Here is a 17,846-nt window from a genome sequence, read left to right as displayed (position 1 = left end):
AAACTGAAGGTATTGACACTCTGATAGGAAGGAGGGTTTGACAATTGGACCCTCTTCAACCCTTTTTTGTTCGTGACAAACTTTGGCTGCAACTGTCCCAGCTGATCTCTGTGCATGAGTACAATAATGCAGAAGCAAGGAATGGGGGGAAAAAAGCATTTTGGCAGTAAATAGGTCAGCTAAACTACAGCTTAAGTGCCGCTTTGACTCATTAATAATACACACGACGAAGACAAAAGTTGAGATATTTCCCTCTTTGAAGCCAGCAATAAAAAAAGCACTTAGCTATGTAGCTTTTTTTAATGTCATAAGCCTTTAATTATCATGCTGACTCGGTGGACTTTTAAGTTTGAGATTGTCATCGTTAGTAAAGGATGCAATGATGAATCTTGTTGCAGGGGCTCACATCAAAACGACATAAAGAACCAGCAAAAGGGCCAAGTACTAGCAAAGGGCTTCCTGCCGTGTCTCACCAAGTTGTCAAAATAAGACTTAAACACTTCACATACACACGCAGTTACACCTGCAGACGAGGAAGTAACTTTCCAGCTCACTATTGAGCAGTGGTCCATCTATCTAGTGGATAAAACCTTGAATCGTTCTCACTGAACGATGAGAAGAAAATGTCTGGACCTGGTCCTGACTGTGCAGAAGATGCACTGAAAGACAGATAGAACCGCTGATTGGCAGCCTGACGTATAAAGACCCTCGTGGTGAAGCAGCTGAGCCTTCAGAGCCGCTGTCAGTGCACAGAGGCCCGATGTCGGAGTCGAATCTGTGGGAGTTTGCTTTTCTACTGGCGATGCTCTGAGCTCAGCTCTTGTCACCCACACAGCCTCCAGTGGAATGAGAGCTATGCCTGAACTCACTCGTTCCATGAGCCGAGGGAGTGAACGCGTGTGCATATCTAACCGTTATTTATGACCTAACAAGGCCATGCTTGTTGATCGTTAGGGACACGGTGTTACACGGCATCATCCTGAATCACCAGGCATGCCTCCTTAAAAGTCTGGATACTTATTTCATACGGAAAGACCTCTGGCGGATGCTCGGCAGCAGATGGATTATAAATGTTGTTGAGTGTCCTAAACAGGCCCACTGGGTGTGTTGTTTGGGTGTGGAGTGGGTGCCAGCGCTCCTCACAGCACCATCAGCTCCTAAGAGGCCTTACACATCATTACTAACAGGCTAAAACACAACTATCTGAGGCTGAAATAAGACACCGGTTAGTCGGGGATGAGCTTTTAGAGGTGTGGCAGGACACTTGACGGCAAAAGTGCTTGTGTTGTGATCCTGGCTGCTTTCCCGTCCTTGCAGATGAGAGCGTGAGGCTGGCGTCCACCAAGGCCACCGCTGCACCTTGGGCAGCGCACACACATGACCGCATGACTCTGGACATGGACGCGGTCCTGTCAGACTTTGTTCGGTCCACGGGGGCGGAACCGGGTCTGGCACGAGACCTGCTGGAAGGTAAGAGACGTTTTGCTCGTTTCCGTCTCGATCAGCTGCTTACGGTAAGCCGCGCTCACAAGAACAGGGAAAGAGGAAGAAAACCGGAAAAGGACAGGAAATGAGAGGAAGGGAAAATAAGGGAAACAAAGGGTGGGAGGGAAGGAAGAAGGGCCTGCACCGGAGGGCCAGCTTGCTGATTTAGAGGCGAGTGTGACAGGTTTATGAGTGCACTCCCCAGGGAGAGCTTTGTGTCCATTCATTGGAACTCATTGAGGAGCAAAGTAGTCCTGGCACTTGTGCAGCTAAGATATAGTGCCACTTAAACAAAAAAAGAAAAAAAAAGAAACATAGCAGAGCAAAAGTGGACACAACAAACTGAAAGCTGGTAAATGGTTTGCAAAGTTGGCTTCAGTGTTGTGGAATTACTCCTGAGAAATGCTGAAGTCCTAATGAAGAGTCAGGTCTGCTTCCTGGAATAAGAGCAGATGTCACAGGTTTCCATGAGGGGATGAAGTCCTCGGAGGGCGTTTGTGGCACAAGTGAGATACTTCTGATAAAAAGAATTGAAAGTGTTTTCAGCTCCGGTTTCTTCTTTCCTTTGCCCCCTCTCTCTTTTTTTTTTTTTTTTTTTTCCTGAACCAGCGTTGTCACAAAGCCACAGAGGAAAATGTGTGACACGGACGGACATCAAACAAGACAATGCACTCAGACATGAAGCTGAATGTCCCGTCCCTGGGTTGCTGTGTTTGTTGTTGTTTCTTTTTTAACAGCAGCAGCTCTTTTAGCCTGTCCTCTCTGTCAGGGTGTAGTGAAGAGGCAGTGCCGTATGTGGTGCTGCCCTCTAGAGGCCATTGAAGGGACACACCCACCACTGACCGGGCCCTGACCATTTATTGTTCCACTTCATGAGAGTGTTGGTGAAATTATTTGACTGAATTGAAAGAATTACTATATTGAACGTTGTAAATTATTAGATTATTGTATTATTAGACCATGAGTTATGCATGGTTTCTAATCATTCTCAAAGACGGATGATCTTATATGGAGCCAAATCAAGGCCAAAAGTTTTGCTAATTTGAAAATAAAATTTGAACCTGAAAATTCTTTTTTACAGTTTCAATTTTATTTTTTTCAGTATCAGATCTTTTTTTCAGTTTCAAATCTTTTTATTTCAGTTTTTCACTTTTGGCCTTGATTTGGCTCCATAATCTTACTGTTGATGAATTAGTCTGTTGTCTTTTTGCAAAGTACGTTAAGCATTAGTGAAGGCACTTCAGCAATGTCTTCCGCACAAGCATCTAAACTGAATGCAGCAGGCGCCGAGCGGCTGCGCAGCTGGACATCGAGCTGTTTTCCTGGACTTGTGCAGCTCAGACTGCTGAAATCCACTGAGTGGAATCGGTTTAGCATCGATTGTCGTGAGAGCCGGTGATTAGTGGCGGCTCGTTTAATGTTCAGACCGTCTACAATCATCATGTCTGGAAGTCAGAGGGCAACTTCCTCCAGGTCTTTTACACAGTGAGTCCATTAGTGGATCCTGTCTCACCAATGTGCTCGGGTTACTTGGAGTGTTTGTAAATGGAGTCATTATTAGCTTGTTGTTTTTTTTTTTTGTCTTGATAGCTGTTGTGGAGCTGTGAACAATGCCACCAAGATATAAAAGGACTTGTGAACGTGAAAGCTTGAAGAGATTTCTGCTGAACAAACACCAGGGTTTTGCTCCATTTGTGCTTATTATTATTATTATTATTATTATTATTATTATTATTATTATTATTACATCATTGCCTTAACATTTATTTGCAAGATATTCTAATTTCTTTATTATATTTTCATATCTAGTCTGGTCAAAGTACCAGGTGCTTTAAATTTAAAGGGTAGCTGATTTGTTTGCAGCAGCATCAGCAGATTTTTGCATCCCAGTTTTACTGTTCACTAACTCCTGTGGGTATCTTATTTACTGCGAGATAACTCTGTTTTACCGTAAACATGAGGGCCAGATCTTTGTCTTTGCACCGTAGGTAAAAACTGGGACCTCAGTGCTGCTCTGAATGACTACGAGGAGCTCAGGCAGGTCCACACTGCCAACCTGCCGCAGGTCTTCAACGAGGGCCGCTACTACAAGCAGCCGGAGACGCGCGACACGCCCACCCATGTCAGCAAGATCGACAGGCCATGTGCACAAAAGCAGGAGGACAATGCGCAAGGTAGCAGGGCCGCATCGGCACTGGCAACCGTAGAATTGTCCGCGTCCAGCTCATCCATTGGTGCTCTGTTCTCAGAGAAGCGTCTGTCCCGGGGGATCTCCCACGCCAGCTCTGCCATCGTCTCCCTGGCGCGGCTGCAGGTGGCGAACGAGTGTACCAGCGAGCAGTTCCCTCTGGAGATGCCCATCTACACATTCCAACTGCCAGACCTCAGCGTCTACAGCGAAGACTTCAGGAGCTTCATAGAGAAAGATCTGATAGAGCAGTCCACCATGATGGCTCTGGAGCAGGCTGGTGAGTACTACAGGATATGTATTTATAGTAGTACTTCTCCAGCAGCTCATACCACATACGAAAGATGATCCCAATGCGTTTCCCAGCATCCTCGGTTTAGATTACACTGAAGTGCTGACGCTTCACAGAAGCAAGAGCTAACTCACAGAGAGCAATAAGAAATGCCCCGGAGAGTCAGTAATGCAGACAGATGTGCTGGGGGAGACAGATGCAGATCAGAGCAGATCAGACCTGCATCATCTGGAGGGGAGACGAAGACGACTAATCAAAGAGTGCTGCGTCCCAGAGGACGCTCGTCTCAGCTGACGCTTGGAACCTAAAGAAGGAAAACTAGTTAGTGAACTTACATGCCTTTCTGACCTCATTCTGATAAGCATTGGGGACAGCCAACCAGCAGGAATATTAGGTCAGTCAACCAAAAGAAGCCCTTTTTTTATCGTCTCGATAGATTTTTAAACCACTTAAACAACCACAAGATCGTCTCTGATTTTAGAAAAATGAAAAAGAAAACACAGCAAGAAAAAGAAAACACAGCAAGCAGCTGTGTGTTAGTATTGTGTGGCTACTTGGTTCTTTGTGTTTACTGTTAAAAGAAAACGACACGGTCCGGTCACTCGAGGCCCAGAGCTGCATCAGCTACCTGCAGTGTGCAGGACTCTGGTGTGAAACCCTCGTCTGTCCCTCAGGATGGCGACCTATCGGCCGCTGACGATGACGTAAAAGCTTAGCCGAGCAGGAACAAAGTCGCAGCAGCGTTTTGTAGACTGCTGGTTAGTCGAAGGAGTTATGCTCAAAAACAGACGGCCTGAATCTAAGACGTAACCGCAGGTAGATATTGTGAGGCCTACACAGTTTCAGAGTTCCTGTTTTCCTTTCAAAGTTCATCTCGTCTCCAGCACGACTACCTCCTTTTTATCCTAGTTCATGTTTCTCCCTGAGGACGTATTTTCGTCTTTTTATATTACCTGTATTTATTCTCTGGGCTCTGGTTGTTCTCCAGTGCTGAGCATGCCATTGTCCACGTGCTGAAGCAACCCAACCCTGCACAGCTGATATCTTATGAATAATAACAGTGTCTTTAAGACCTTCAGATCTGGTTTTAGAGCACTTCCATGTACAGAGACAGAACTTGTTAAACTGACTAATGACCAACTACTGAGTGCTTATGGAGGAGATGCCTACATTATAGTTCTTTTGGATACTGGGATCGCAGCATCTTCCCGGATCATTTAGAGACATAAAGACTCTGTAGAACCTCTCCTGTCTTAATATATGGTACATTACCATTTTTATGTGGATGATACCCAGCTATACGTGTCAATAAAATCCCCAGACTTAAGCAGGCTCATTAATCTCACTTTTTCTTAATCCATTTATTCCTGTTAGCCAAAAATTTTCCTTAAATTCTCAACAAAAGTTGAGCTAAGCTTTCCAGTTTAAGAGAAACTGAATTCAGGTTATTTTTTTCGGAATCCAGATTCTTAAAAAAAAAGGTTTTGGACACGTATACTTGGGGATCGATCAGAGTTTTGTCCACTGTCTCCATTTGCTTCAAAATGCTGGAGCTGGAGTGGTTGCACTTGCAAGCAATAAAAATCATGAACACCTCTTTTATGTGTAACATGCATGTCGGCTTTTTATAGTAGAAGCTCAAATAAACAAATCAATTAACCTGTTGATAGATTCAGCAGAGCAGATACAATGGCCGATTAGAAAAATAGTTGAAAGAATTACTCTTGATCTTGTTACATTTAACTGACAGGGATGCAAAATATGAGCAGCCACTATCCTAATAAAGTTCAAACTTGTTATTAATATAAAAAAGAACAAAGAAAATAGCTTTTGTGCACTATTGGGAATTAAAAATAAAGTAAGTATTTAAAACCCAATGAAATGTTGATTTTTATCACTGAAAAATTGAGTCAGTGTGTTTGCTGTCTTCAGTTCTTCAGATTTTCCAGACCTTCTTTTAAAAGGAGTTTTCATCCATTCACCTTGACTCTGTCAGGTCGTCTGAACTGGTGGTCCACCATGTGCACCAGCTGTAAGAAGCTGCTTCCTCTAGCCACCACGGGGGACGGGAACTGCCTTCTGCACGCTGCTTCTTTGGGTGAGTTTTTGTGCATACCAAGACTGTAAAGTCCATAATATTGCAAATACCGTCACAGTATCTGAAACTGATCCCATCAGTTTCAGTGCGAGCTGAGGTCTTGGCTAAAAAATAAAGAAAAAAACAGAGCCCATGTTCCATCACAGTTGCTGTCAAAAAAAATAATGAGAGAGAAATGAGGAGTTAGAGCTAAGGAGGCAAGGGAAGGAGAAAAATAACTGACCTATAAATTGCAGGAGACAGCCACATGTTGAATTTAGGAGATGCCAACATAGTCAGGTATGTGCTGAAGGGCGTCCTGACTCCCCAGTGCCGGGACTGCTAAAGCAGCAGAGTGCTGGAAGCACCACAGTTAATGTAATCTGCACTGACAAGCCATCCCTGGAAGACATTTTTAGTTAAAGTGCTGAGGTCCAAATGACATCATTTTCTTTTTTTGTTCTTTTTTTAGTCAGTCCTTTTGCATCGGCCTTGTTCCTTCACTCAACGTGTTATTTGCGTGTGTCGATCAGGGATGTGGGGCTTCCACGACAGAGACCTGATGCTGAGGAAGTCTCTTTACACCATGATGAAGAGCGGAGCGGAGCGAGATGCTCTGAAGAGGAGGTGGAGGTGGCAGCAAACCCAGCAGAACAAAGAGGTGGGGAAAGTGTGCATGCTGGCACGCTGCACCCTGTAAATGCATAACACCGTCTTTTAGAAACAGTAACACGAGGAGCCACTCAAGATTAAAGTTTAGTAAGCACTGATTGTTCACCGAGCCAGACTTCCAGTGTGCAGTAGTATACACACTTACTGTCAAATCCTCTGGACCTCCTTTGCTGACGCCTGATGTCATGGATTTAATGATTTTTCTCATTTTATCGAAGATTCTCAGAAAAAGGGGCATGTTGTGTGAAAATGTAAAAAGCTCCAGAAAAGATTGGATAAACATAAATGGGTGTGCAACGCTCATGCTAACCAGAATTTGGTGGTGGGGGGGGGCGTGTTTTTGTGCAGTCGGGGCTGGTGTACACAGAAGAGGAGTGGGAGAGAGAGTGGAACGAGCTGCTGAAGTTGGCCTCCAGTGAGCCTCGCTCTAATCTCAGTAAAAACGGCAACACCAGCGGAGGGTAAGGTCTTCACTTGACCTACATTCATTTATCCCTAAAAGACCCACACGCAGTCACATTTTCCCACCCCGGCAGTAGCTGTGCTACGGTCCCCGTCTGACAGGAGCGGGACGATGGAGAGCAGCAGTGGCGGGTTACGCGATCTTCATCACACCCCACAGCAAAAGGGGGGGCTTCCAGTCCCCCGCCCCTGTTCCTGCTCGCACTGCTGCTCTTGCAAACTGCTACCTGACCCTGAAATAACAGCGTGAGACTGCGCCATCTACTTGCTGCACTTATCACTTCCGTTTGCTCTGCAGGTTACTTTGAGCTGCAGAAAGCTGGATGGCTTTTTCTCATGATGCAGAGGTGGATCTGAAACTGACTCTGGTTTCCTCCTCCTACACAGAGAAACCTTGTGGTTTGCTCGTGTTTCCATATTCACCAAAATAAATATGCGCACGTTGCTTCATATATACGTTAGCAGCTGGTCTCCTGGAGTAAAAACAACAGTGATTTTAAAGAAAGCTTTCTCATGAAATTCAACTCTTTTTGAAAAAGGATAGCAAACATTTAATTGCAGTAGAGTTTTGATGCTTTTAGTCAATAATTTAACCTTAAAAAAATGAGCATCACTGCAACAACAGAAATAATTGGGTGTAGTATAAAGCTTTCCACCACTGATAATTCCACTTTCAAGAAATTGATTTACTCTTTCAGACGGGAGGTTTTAAGCTCTCATTGAGTTTAATGTGTAAAACAGTAATAAGGTTAGGGATGTTTGATGGTCCTAGTTTGAGATGAGCTTCTGAATAGGATGAGTGGGATTCACACATTAAGAGACTCTTTATTAGACTGAATTTGGCAGGGTGGCTGTTTGTGTGGCTGACAACCTAATTGTTGTACATCCTCTGCTTCCCTGGTGGTTTCATTGCTTGAGAACTTTGCCTCTGTATTTTATTTCTCTCCCCATCGCCCCTCCAACTTCCTCTCCGGCCTTTGTTTATTCAAACATGTATGAAAGGAGGATGCGGTCTTGTGTATTAAGGACAGACGAAGGGGAAATTAATTTCTTTTTCTTGCCCTCCTTCAGGGTGGACAACTCTGAGGATCCTGTCTATGAAAGTTTGGAGGAGTTCCATGTGTTTGTGCTGGCCCACGTGTTACGCAGGCCGATTGTCGTGGTAGCTGACACGATGCTCAGAGATTCGGGAGGAGAAGGTAAACGCACTGCATCCTGGCTTGATCTGCCGCTGCACAGAGGGAAAGAAAATATGTATTAAAAAAAAAACAACAAATCCCTCCTATGTTCTAACTGTGTTTCAGCGTTTGCTCCCATCCCGTTCGGAGGGCTCTATCTGCCCCTGGAGGTTCCTCCGAGCCGCTGCCACTGCTCCCCTCTGGTCCTGGCCTACGATCAGGCTCACTTCTCTGCCCTGGTGTCCATGGAGCAGAGAGACCAGCAGCGAGAGCAAGGTAAGCAAGCGGGTCCTTAGGTTGGACTCTGATTGCAAACCTCCACTGCTAAACAAACAAAAACAAACTAATAACATCCAGAGTTTGAGCCACAGGGATATGCAGTAGTTTGAGAGTCTGAGGAAGTGAAGGCGAGCGGTCTGCCTGTCCTCCTCAAGGTGAATAATGCATGAGGCAGCAGCCTGATTACCTGTGATCCATTATTAAAAGAGGCCAGTTAGCAGCAGGGAGTGGTCAGCAGTGATGGAAGTGGACAGCACGCTGCTTCCACTGACTCCTTAAAAGGGAGCAAAGTCGCTCTGCTTTTTGCTGTGTACCTGCAGAGCTTTTCTCATCTGTGAATTCGCCACAGTGGGTGTGTTTGTTTTTCTGTTTGCCTCTTTCGCAGGAGTTAAGAGATATGGAGTTCTGAAAAACACACCGAGTGTGGAAAGTTGCGGCCCCGGCGACTCAGATTCCCCGTTGTGTTGAGCGACCCCTGTTTTTGTCTTGTTTTTCGCTCATCCAGATGCCAGTTCACCCACTCTGGATGCCTCGCTCGCTCTGTAACAGAACGGATCTCCTTGACAACCAGTCTAACTAGTCACAGCACTCTTGTGTCTGGCTCAGTGGGTGGACGTCATCTTTCGAGTGGGAATTCAGCCAAATCTGCCTCTGTCCATGGGACTCTTACTCTCAAGTACAAGACTCACTTGCGCAAACAGTTTTGTTCTTCCTCTTTGTCTTCCCCCTTCCCCTTTTTCTTTTCTGAGTACGTAAGGACTTTTTTTCTGTGTGCAACAAACGCCAACGCAGTTTTTAAACCGGTGATCAGTCATTACAGACATTCACACATGATTACTAACCTGGAAACCCCTCCCTTTCAACGCCCCAGCAGCACATCAAAGGCAGTTTCCCCACAGCCCCTAACTGACTGCTCTGCACTTCATCTCGTCTTCGGCTTTGAAAGGGGACGGGGCGGCGGGGAGGGCTCTCTTTTCGTCCACCAGGTGGCGCATCTGTCCTAAGAACCCGCTACAGCTCAGTCACAACACCACTGCATGGCTGTACTCTTTCCGTCCTAGTACACTGTGTCCTGCGATAAGACCAGAAAGTCTGACTCCAAGATGACCTGAAAACACTTTGCTCCCAACGGGTTGCACGAGTAAGTCATGTGCCGTACTAATGCAACGCTGTGATGTGGCAGAGGTTCAGATCTGCTCCCCCTTTTGACTCTGATCGTCTTGCACCTGCAAAAAACACGTCATGTATTTTGTACGTGCTCAAGTGAGGGAGTGCCTAACGTGCGCGGCGTCTGCATTTTCCTGTAATTTCTGATTCCTATCTTCCGGCTGCTGCCGGCAGACCACATGGTCCGCTGCCACTCGGAGCAGAGTGGCCCCAGCCCACCCTTTTAACCGCCACCACATCAGTGCACAATCGGCAGGGTCTCGCGCCGTTGAGGCCCCAACAGGCCAAACCCCTCTCCTCACAGTCGGGCCTCTGTGTGCACGTCTCGGGTAGATGGTTGCTATTAATCCCCCCCCCTCTAGCTCAGCTAGGAGCACCTGAGGGGCTGTCGGCCTCGTGTGTGTTCAGGTGTCAGTGGCTGAGGCAGAATAGTGGCTCTTTCTTCTGCCGCCTGTATGGAAGATTATAGCGGAGTCCCTCCTAGTAACCCGACTCTAAATCTCACTGACAAATTCTGCTGCTGCTGCTTTTATGGGCTTCCTGCGTGGCATCTGGGGCTGCCATTGATGACAGGAGCTGAAGACCAGGATTATTGCGTCATGATCGAGAACCTTCACATGGTGCACGAGGGGGCGTTCCTCTCCGGCTCGGCTCCCCCTCACCTGCTGTGCGATAATGGCCAGCTCCTCGTTAGATGTCTGCTGACTGTCTTTCATAAGCGTATTTGTGCTCCTGTGGTCAACTCGCGTACGAGAGGAATTGACCCTCTGGAAAACTTGCGGAGCTATTTCAAGCTCTGGTTTCAATACCAAAACACTTCCAGGTTTTTGTTGGCATCCCATCCTTAAACTTCTAACACCCATTTGGAAGAAGAAAACAGTCGTCTTTTACACAAAGACCACCTACATAAGAGTGCGGTGCAGGAATTCAGCTCTGGTCAGTGGTCACATCTCTATCTAATAAAACACACCCAGTATTTTACTCGCCGTGCGGTGTGTAATTAGATCAATCAGCACTGAAATTCAGTTTGCTGTGTTTTCTTTTGCTTTTTTTTTTTTTCGTCTGCGTCAGATGTGATGTGCTTATAATTGCCTCCATGATTCTGTTGGAAATTAGGGGCTGAACATCCCATCTCAGCTGGCCTGTTTATATGCATGCCTGCTGTTTACTCTGGTGAATTGGACCCCGTAAATCTGCAGCTGTGCAGAGGGACCAAAGTCAGGAATTCAGTCTTTTGTATTTTCCAGTCAAAACAAATTGTTCTTAATTCTCACTACAGAGGAAACATTGGCTGAGTGTTCCTGCAGTAACTCAAACTTTGACATAAGCGGCTTTGTCTAGCAGAGGGCGTAAAAGATGAGCGGGGAGGCCCCGCTCGTTCTGTTCTCGTGACTCCAAGGCCTGTTATATTTGGAGCGGGAACACGGTGGTCATGTTCAATAAAGTTTTATTAATATACGCTTTAAAAAAGCTTAATGTAACAGCACGCTGCAATCTGCGTACGCGACTTGCATATCAGGAAGGGCAGTGAAGTCATCCACGTGCGTTAGGACAGCCGGTCATTCAGGAAGGAGGAGACGCGGCTGCCAGCAGGGATTGTAAATCCATTACGGCCTACTTGGGTCCTGCAGAGCTCGATCGGCCGGGGTGAATCCCTGACTCTGGACCGGGCCCAAACTGCAGCATGACTGCTCGCAGCACTTTAGAGCAGTGGGAGAGGAGGACAGCTGCACCGTGGGAGCCAGGACGCCACCTCACAGACCCCCCCCCCCGCCTTCCTGCTGCACGACCCCAATGGGAACTGAGTGGGAGCCGGCCCGCCGTCCTCTTCTCGTCTGCCTGTTTGTGATTACGACTGAATCTTCTGGGCAAGACTGTTCTTGGAAAGGCCCGTCTCTAAGAAAACCATATTTCCTCTCGGTTTACAGCGCTGGCATGCCAGCGCCTCGTTAGCATCTGACTATGTGGCTGTAGGCATTAGTCACGCATTGTTTTAGCTCGGTGCCGTAAAACGCTTTTTTGTAATTTGTATTTAATCGCGTCCGAGCTAGGGCGTGGTCACACCAGATCTCTCCCTGGAACTTCAAGTGTTATCACAAAGCATGCCCCTCCCCAGCCTCAACCAATTTTGACATCTAACATTGCACCGACAGTCAGCGCAGGATAGGGATGGGTGGTATGGACTAAAAAATGTATCACGATAATTTCTGGCATTTATCCCGATAACGATAAAAATGACGATAAAAAAAATACCAATTCAACTCCATCTTTTTAACAATAAATCTATCACCACATTCAGTCTTTGGAGCCTCCAAATCAAGCTCTAAAAGAATACTAAATGCTACAACTACACCAATTATTACACCACTCTGGTGGAGACCTCAGCAGCAGCTTTTTTTTATATATAATAATATATAATGTAAAATATATAATAAATTACTTGTATTGCCATCCTTTGCACTCACTGTTTTTTTGCAGACTCTGCATATAATAAATTTTTGCTCCTCGTCACTCTTTTTAAATCCAAACCAGTTCCAGATAACGGAGCTGGAGCCTCGTTTAACGACGAGCTCCTCGCTCTCAGATCTGCCTTCCGCCATGTTTGTTAAGCCTGAATTATGGTTCTGCGTTAAATCGACGCTACGCCGTAGGCTCTGCGTCGATTTAACGCAGAACCATAAATCAGCTTTACACAAAAACGTCATCAACGGGAATTTATCGTTTTTACCGCGAGATGACAAATTCTTACCGTGGATAATTTTTGTTGACGGTATATCGTGAACGGTAAAATATCGCCCATTCCTAGCGCAGGAGCAGGAAAAGGACATGAGTTTGACCCGCAGTGCCATCTTGGACAGGTTCTGTTGGGAACCCCAGCAGCCAACTGGCAGTGGGAGAACTGATGAGGCGAGGAGGAGACTGTGTCTTCCATCTGGGTCTGACAGCGAAGGCTGGAATGTCCTCAGCCCGAACAGCCTGCCTCTCTCTGTGGTCATGTGGACAGCAGCCCCCACACTAGGTAGCCTGAGGAGAGCTGTCATGTGGGCTGCCGGGGCCCAGCCAGTTCTCCGTGTACTGTTGTTTTAAAAGGCACCCACACACTCGCACAATAACACGCACTGTAAACGCCTGCGCTGTGTACACACGCTTCCCTCCAGAGGAAGCCTGGGTAGGTGTCTGTTTTATGTTCTTTGTCCACTGGTTAGTGTTGAAACGCTTTTCCTGCCCGTGAGTAGATGATGATGTCGGCAGATGAATGTAAATTTATTTCAGCAGCTTTATCCCGCATCGCCGCATCTGATTGCGGTCTATTAGTAGACCAAATAACGGTGAGCAGCGCTGAGCTCCTGCATCTAAAAAGAGGTTCAGAGCTTAACTAAAGCACAAGGACTGCAATATTTCAGAGAAGACATTTCCTGATGTATAAAACGGAAATGACAATATTTTAACCCCATACTGCCGGATGGATCGTGTGGATAGGTGAAGTTTGAAGACTTCTTTATCTCCTACACAATCAAAACAAACTAAATAATATTTTATACTGTATTTTATACTGTGCTTTCTCACTTGTTGATGTTCTATCTGAAATGTTGGTTATTTTGTTTGGGTTTTTTTTTACCTAAAATTCATTTTGTTCAAACGTCACAAGTTGATTCTCGACGAACTTCCTGAGCCGAGGGCTTCTATCAGTCTGCAGCTTAGTTAAGATGAACCAGACTTTCTTTTGTTTGATTCTTGTTTTTTAAGAGAGGCATATTTTGCTGCACTTTTGTTCACAGGCTGTCACAATTTCCTGGTATTGTAATGAAGTTTTAGATCAACATACCACCGTAATACCGCACAACCACTGCTTTTTTTTATTTTTACACCTCTCTTCAAAGTTTTAGGGGTCGGAGTGAGCCGTTGATTGACTTCATCCCGTCTCTTTGTACCAGAGTTTAGTGCGCCTGCGTAAAGATACATTTGTGAACAAAGTTATTCATACCTTCATGAGAAAGCCGAGCGTCCCAAGCCCAAGGGCTCTCCCTAGCAAACACCAGACAGAAAACATTTCACAAACACATTAGACTCTCAGTTACTCACATTTCATTCTCCAGTCCAGCCACGACAAAAGGACACATTCCAGTCGGTTCTTAGTGAAAGTCCTGCAGAAAGGGAGGGTTGGAGCCACATAACAGACAGGTGACGGTTAGGATCTAATCACATTTCAGTTCCTCCAGTAAAAGCTGCACTTTAGTGTCTGTTAATTTTCCGCGTTTGCCTGATGGATAAAATTGCGCACACGGGGAACTTTTCATTGATGTTTTAAGTTTGGTTGTGTAACCACAGGTCCTGTTGCTATGTTACGGATGTACGCCAGTGAGATTTCTTCTTTGGGATGTAAGAGATTTGATAGAATTCTGCTACCGAGATGTTTCCAGTCCTGTGGCTTCCTAAACAAACAATTGGTTATTGGTTATTCCACTACAGACACACTAAGATAAGCACTCATGGAAAGATATTATTTTATTTTAAAAATGTTCCTTTTAGGTTCTGTTCTTTGCAGACGAGTTCCTACAGGTAATGCACATCAGCACATCAGCCAGGCGAACTTCTCCAGTATTCCCCCACCTGTCCTGGCGTCCTGAGATCATTAACGTGGAATTATTCTCACATGTCAGTGAAGTGTGAGAGAAACGGTGTCCTGCAATGTTGTCTTGTTTCTGTTGTAGCTTCACCAAATGGATTTTCTGATAATCCCATCTCTTCCAGCTGTTATCCCTCTGACCGACTCGGAGCACAAGCTGCTGGCGCTCCATTTTGCCGTGGACCCTGGCAGGGACTGGGAGTGGGGGAGGGACGACAATGACAATACCAAGCTAGCCAAGTAAGTCTTGTATAGTACATCGCGGGCTGATTCTTATCAACAAAGCACACAGAGGCACTCGGTAGGAAAAACGACTCCAAAGAGACTGAGAGAGAGCAAAAACTGCAGGGAAAGGCAATTCTTTCTCTCCACCCACAAGGCTCTGTGAGTGGGGATTTAGCTCTGAATAGGAAATCCGGGCTCAGGTCACTTCAAACGGCGAGTAGTGAGAGAGCAAATTGAGTCACGTCAGTCGTGCGTCTCTGAGTTTTAGGGACAGGTTTGTGTAAGGGCTTTCGGTTTCACACTGATCCTTGAACAAGCTGCAGAATTCCAAAAATATGTAGAAAAGATGTCTAAACCAGCCCCAAACACCTCCTCCTCAGGCGACTGCAGGTACTGTTCAAGGCCCACTGTACTTTTTTTGATTTTTTGATTTCTTTTTGATTTCCATTTTGATTTCAGGAGACTATAAACTTTTTTATTAGTATTTCTTAAATGTATCATAAGACTCCTTGTTTTTAATGGTGGGAACATGTTATTCCACAGTCTGATCTTGTCCCTGGAGGCCAAACTCAACCTGTTGCACAACTACATGAATGTAACGTGGATCCGAATCCCATCTGAAACAAGGGTGAGTTTGCCTTATGTGTGTCGTGTCACAGTTAATTTATCGCTGGAGGGGCTTCCCTCATTCCAGATGTTTTCAAAACTCCACAGTCCAATCAATCAGTTTTATATCCTGTCAAAATGCAATTATCTCTGGTATTCATGTGTGTACTGCTTATAAGTCGCCAAAAATGGTGCAATTAAGTTTTAGTTTGTCTGGACGGAATTGATCAGACCCCCTCCCACTTGCAAATCCTTATGAATTTTGGACTTGTGTTTGTCTGCGTGCAGGCTCCCCTGGCTCAACCAGAGTCTCCCACAGCGTCTGCAGGTGAAGATGTCCAGTCTCTCGCCGAGTCCATGGACTCTGACCGCGAGTCTGTGGGCAGCAACTCCAACGTCAACACCGGCAAGCCCAGCAAGGAGAAGGACAAAGACAAGCAACGGAAAGACAAGGACAAGAGCCGGACCGACTCTGTGGCCAACAAACTGGGAAGCTTCAGCAAAACGCTCGGCATCAAACTCAAGAAGAACATGGGGGGTTTAGGGGGTCTCGTGCATGGCAAAATGAACAAATCGAACTCTGGCTCGGGGCGTCACGCGGAGAACGGAGGGGAAAAAGCAAAGAAGAAGGAGTCCAAGGCGAGCAAGGGAAGCAAGGAGGAGTCGGGCCAGTCGACCAGCTCCACCTCCTCCGAGAAGACCACCAGTCCCTCCCCCACAGACGGGGACAGGCCTTCCAGCTCTTCCCCGACCGAGAGACAGGACAGTGCGGGGAGAGGGTCAGGGGACAAGACCCTGGAGAACTGGAAATACAGCACAGATGTCAAGCTCAGCCTCAACATCCTGCGGGCCGCCATGCAGGGGGAGCGCAAGTTCATTTTTGCCGGACTGCTGCTCACCAGCCACCGGCACCAGTTCCACGAGGAGATGATCAGCTACTACTTAACCAACGCCCAGGAGCGCTTCACCCAGGAGCAAGAGCAGAAGAGGAAGGAGGCCGAGAAGAAGCCCCCCGCCGCTGCAAACGAGGTGGCGGCGAAGAAGCCCGAGCACGAGAGCGTCTTCCAGAGGGAGAGGTCGGACAGCTCGCCCCCGGAGAGCTGCTCGCCCGTCCTGCCCCACCACACCTACAACAACTCAACGCAGCCCCTGCTGGGCCTCAAGGCCCAGGGCAGGAACAGCCCCACTCCTGCAGCAGCTCTCATCTCCGTCCCGGCACCCCCTCTCACTCCACCCACAGTCTCTCACCACGTTTCCCACCCGGCGCCAGCCCCCGCACCTTACTCCTCGCCCAGTCTCGGTGCTAAGAGACCCGGGCCCGTCCCCGTGTCTGCCCATTACAGCCATACGCCCCCCATCCAAAGGCACAGTGTGATTCACTTACAAGATGTCAACATGCAATCCTCCATCTTCCAGGAAGAGCCCTACAAGCCTCTGATGGGCACTCTAAAGACGTGCGCCACGTACCCACAGCAGAACCGCACACTCTCGTCCCAGAGCTACAGCCCCACTCGCCTGCCGGGGGTCCGCACCGTCAACAACACCATGGAAACGCTGTCGTACAACATGCCCGGCGAACACAAGTCCCACACCTACACCAACGGATTCAACGCGGGAGACATTCAGGACCGCCTGGAGTTTGCGGACGAGGACAACTCGTCTCACACCTGGCTCAACCAAGACAAAACCAAAGGGCGGAGCTCTGGAAGCCCTTTGTACTGCTTTCAGCAGCGCCGCTGCAAGAGGGAGAACTGCTCCTTCTACGGGAGGCCGGAGACGGACAACTACTGCTCCTACTGCTACAGGGAGGAGCTGAAACGCAGGGAGAGGGAGAGCAAGGTGCAGAGGCCCGTATAGCCATCACCGCTACGTCACAGCCACGACGCGGCCGCTGGAGACACCGGAGGGAACACCGTCTGCACTCTTGCCTGTAGAGTCACCCGACGGGGAACGTTTTCTGGAACCATTCTGTCGAAGGATGCCCCGTGTATTCCCGTCAGCCCTTCCCTCCTTTGTAAAGGTTATGACTTTTATAAATGGGGGAAGCAGAACTTGAAACGGTGAGCAGCTTTGGCCAGATTTTATTTTCTTTTACTTCTGTCTCATCGGATTTAGTCTTTTACTTGTTTTAGAGTAAAAGTCATCTTCCCAGAAAGGTAATTTTTCTGTACGCGAAGGAAAGCTCTTTATTTTTTCAAGTACAAACGATTTGCATCTCATCAGGAAGGAACCTTTTATTAGCTCTTTTAATCAGTTTGAATGCAATACCTCTGCCTGGTTCTTCAAAACTCTCTGTGGGAAATTTGTAGTTGTTTTGCAATCAAAAGGAATGAAATGGGGGATTGATATTAGACTTTAAAGCAATAAATTGGTGATTTTTTTTTTCTTTTTTTTTTTTTTTGCTACACTCCCAATTTTGTCTATGCACCGATAATATAGTTACTGTAGGTTAACTGTGTCTTGTAAATTGTAAAAGAATGTCAAAAGTGTGCTTTTGTAAACAAATTTGAACTACAGGAATCAAAATATGTAAGCATTGTAGATTGTAACGTTGGATTAGGATGAAATGTTAAAATGTCTTTTGTTAA

The 17,846-nt window shown here is 46.6% G+C and overlaps 1 protein-coding gene across 1 annotated transcript in view; it reads left to right on the top strand.

Annotated features, from left to right (window-relative positions):
* The window catches only part of otud7a (OTU deubiquitinase 7A), a 34,242-nt gene extending 16,396 nt beyond the window's left edge, over window positions 1-17,846 (top strand). The window contains exons 3-13 of the mRNA XM_061721820.1: window positions 1,318-1,470; window positions 3,474-3,659; window positions 3,735-3,953; window positions 5,962-6,063; window positions 6,576-6,703; window positions 7,063-7,175; window positions 8,248-8,375; window positions 8,481-8,630; window positions 14,553-14,667; window positions 15,196-15,280; window positions 15,547-17,846. Coding sequence (XP_061577804.1) covers window positions 1,386-1,470; window positions 3,474-3,659; window positions 3,735-3,953; window positions 5,962-6,063; window positions 6,576-6,703; window positions 7,063-7,175; window positions 8,248-8,375; window positions 8,481-8,630; window positions 14,553-14,667; window positions 15,196-15,280; window positions 15,547-17,115 — 2,880 coding nt within the window. The 5' untranslated portion in view covers window positions 1,318-1,385 and the 3' untranslated portion in view covers window positions 17,116-17,846. The remainder of the gene's footprint in view (window positions 1-1,317; window positions 1,471-3,473; window positions 3,660-3,734; window positions 3,954-5,961; window positions 6,064-6,575; window positions 6,704-7,062; window positions 7,176-8,247; window positions 8,376-8,480; window positions 8,631-14,552; window positions 14,668-15,195; window positions 15,281-15,546) is intronic.

Source organism: Cololabis saira, chromosome 5, assembly GCF_033807715.1.
Source record: "Cololabis saira isolate AMF1-May2022 chromosome 5, fColSai1.1, whole genome shotgun sequence".
Classification (NCBI taxonomy): Eukaryota; Metazoa; Chordata; class Actinopteri; order Beloniformes; family Belonidae; genus Cololabis; species Cololabis saira.
Note: the sequence above shows the minus strand (reverse complement) of the source record. Positions and strands in the feature narration are given on the sequence as shown.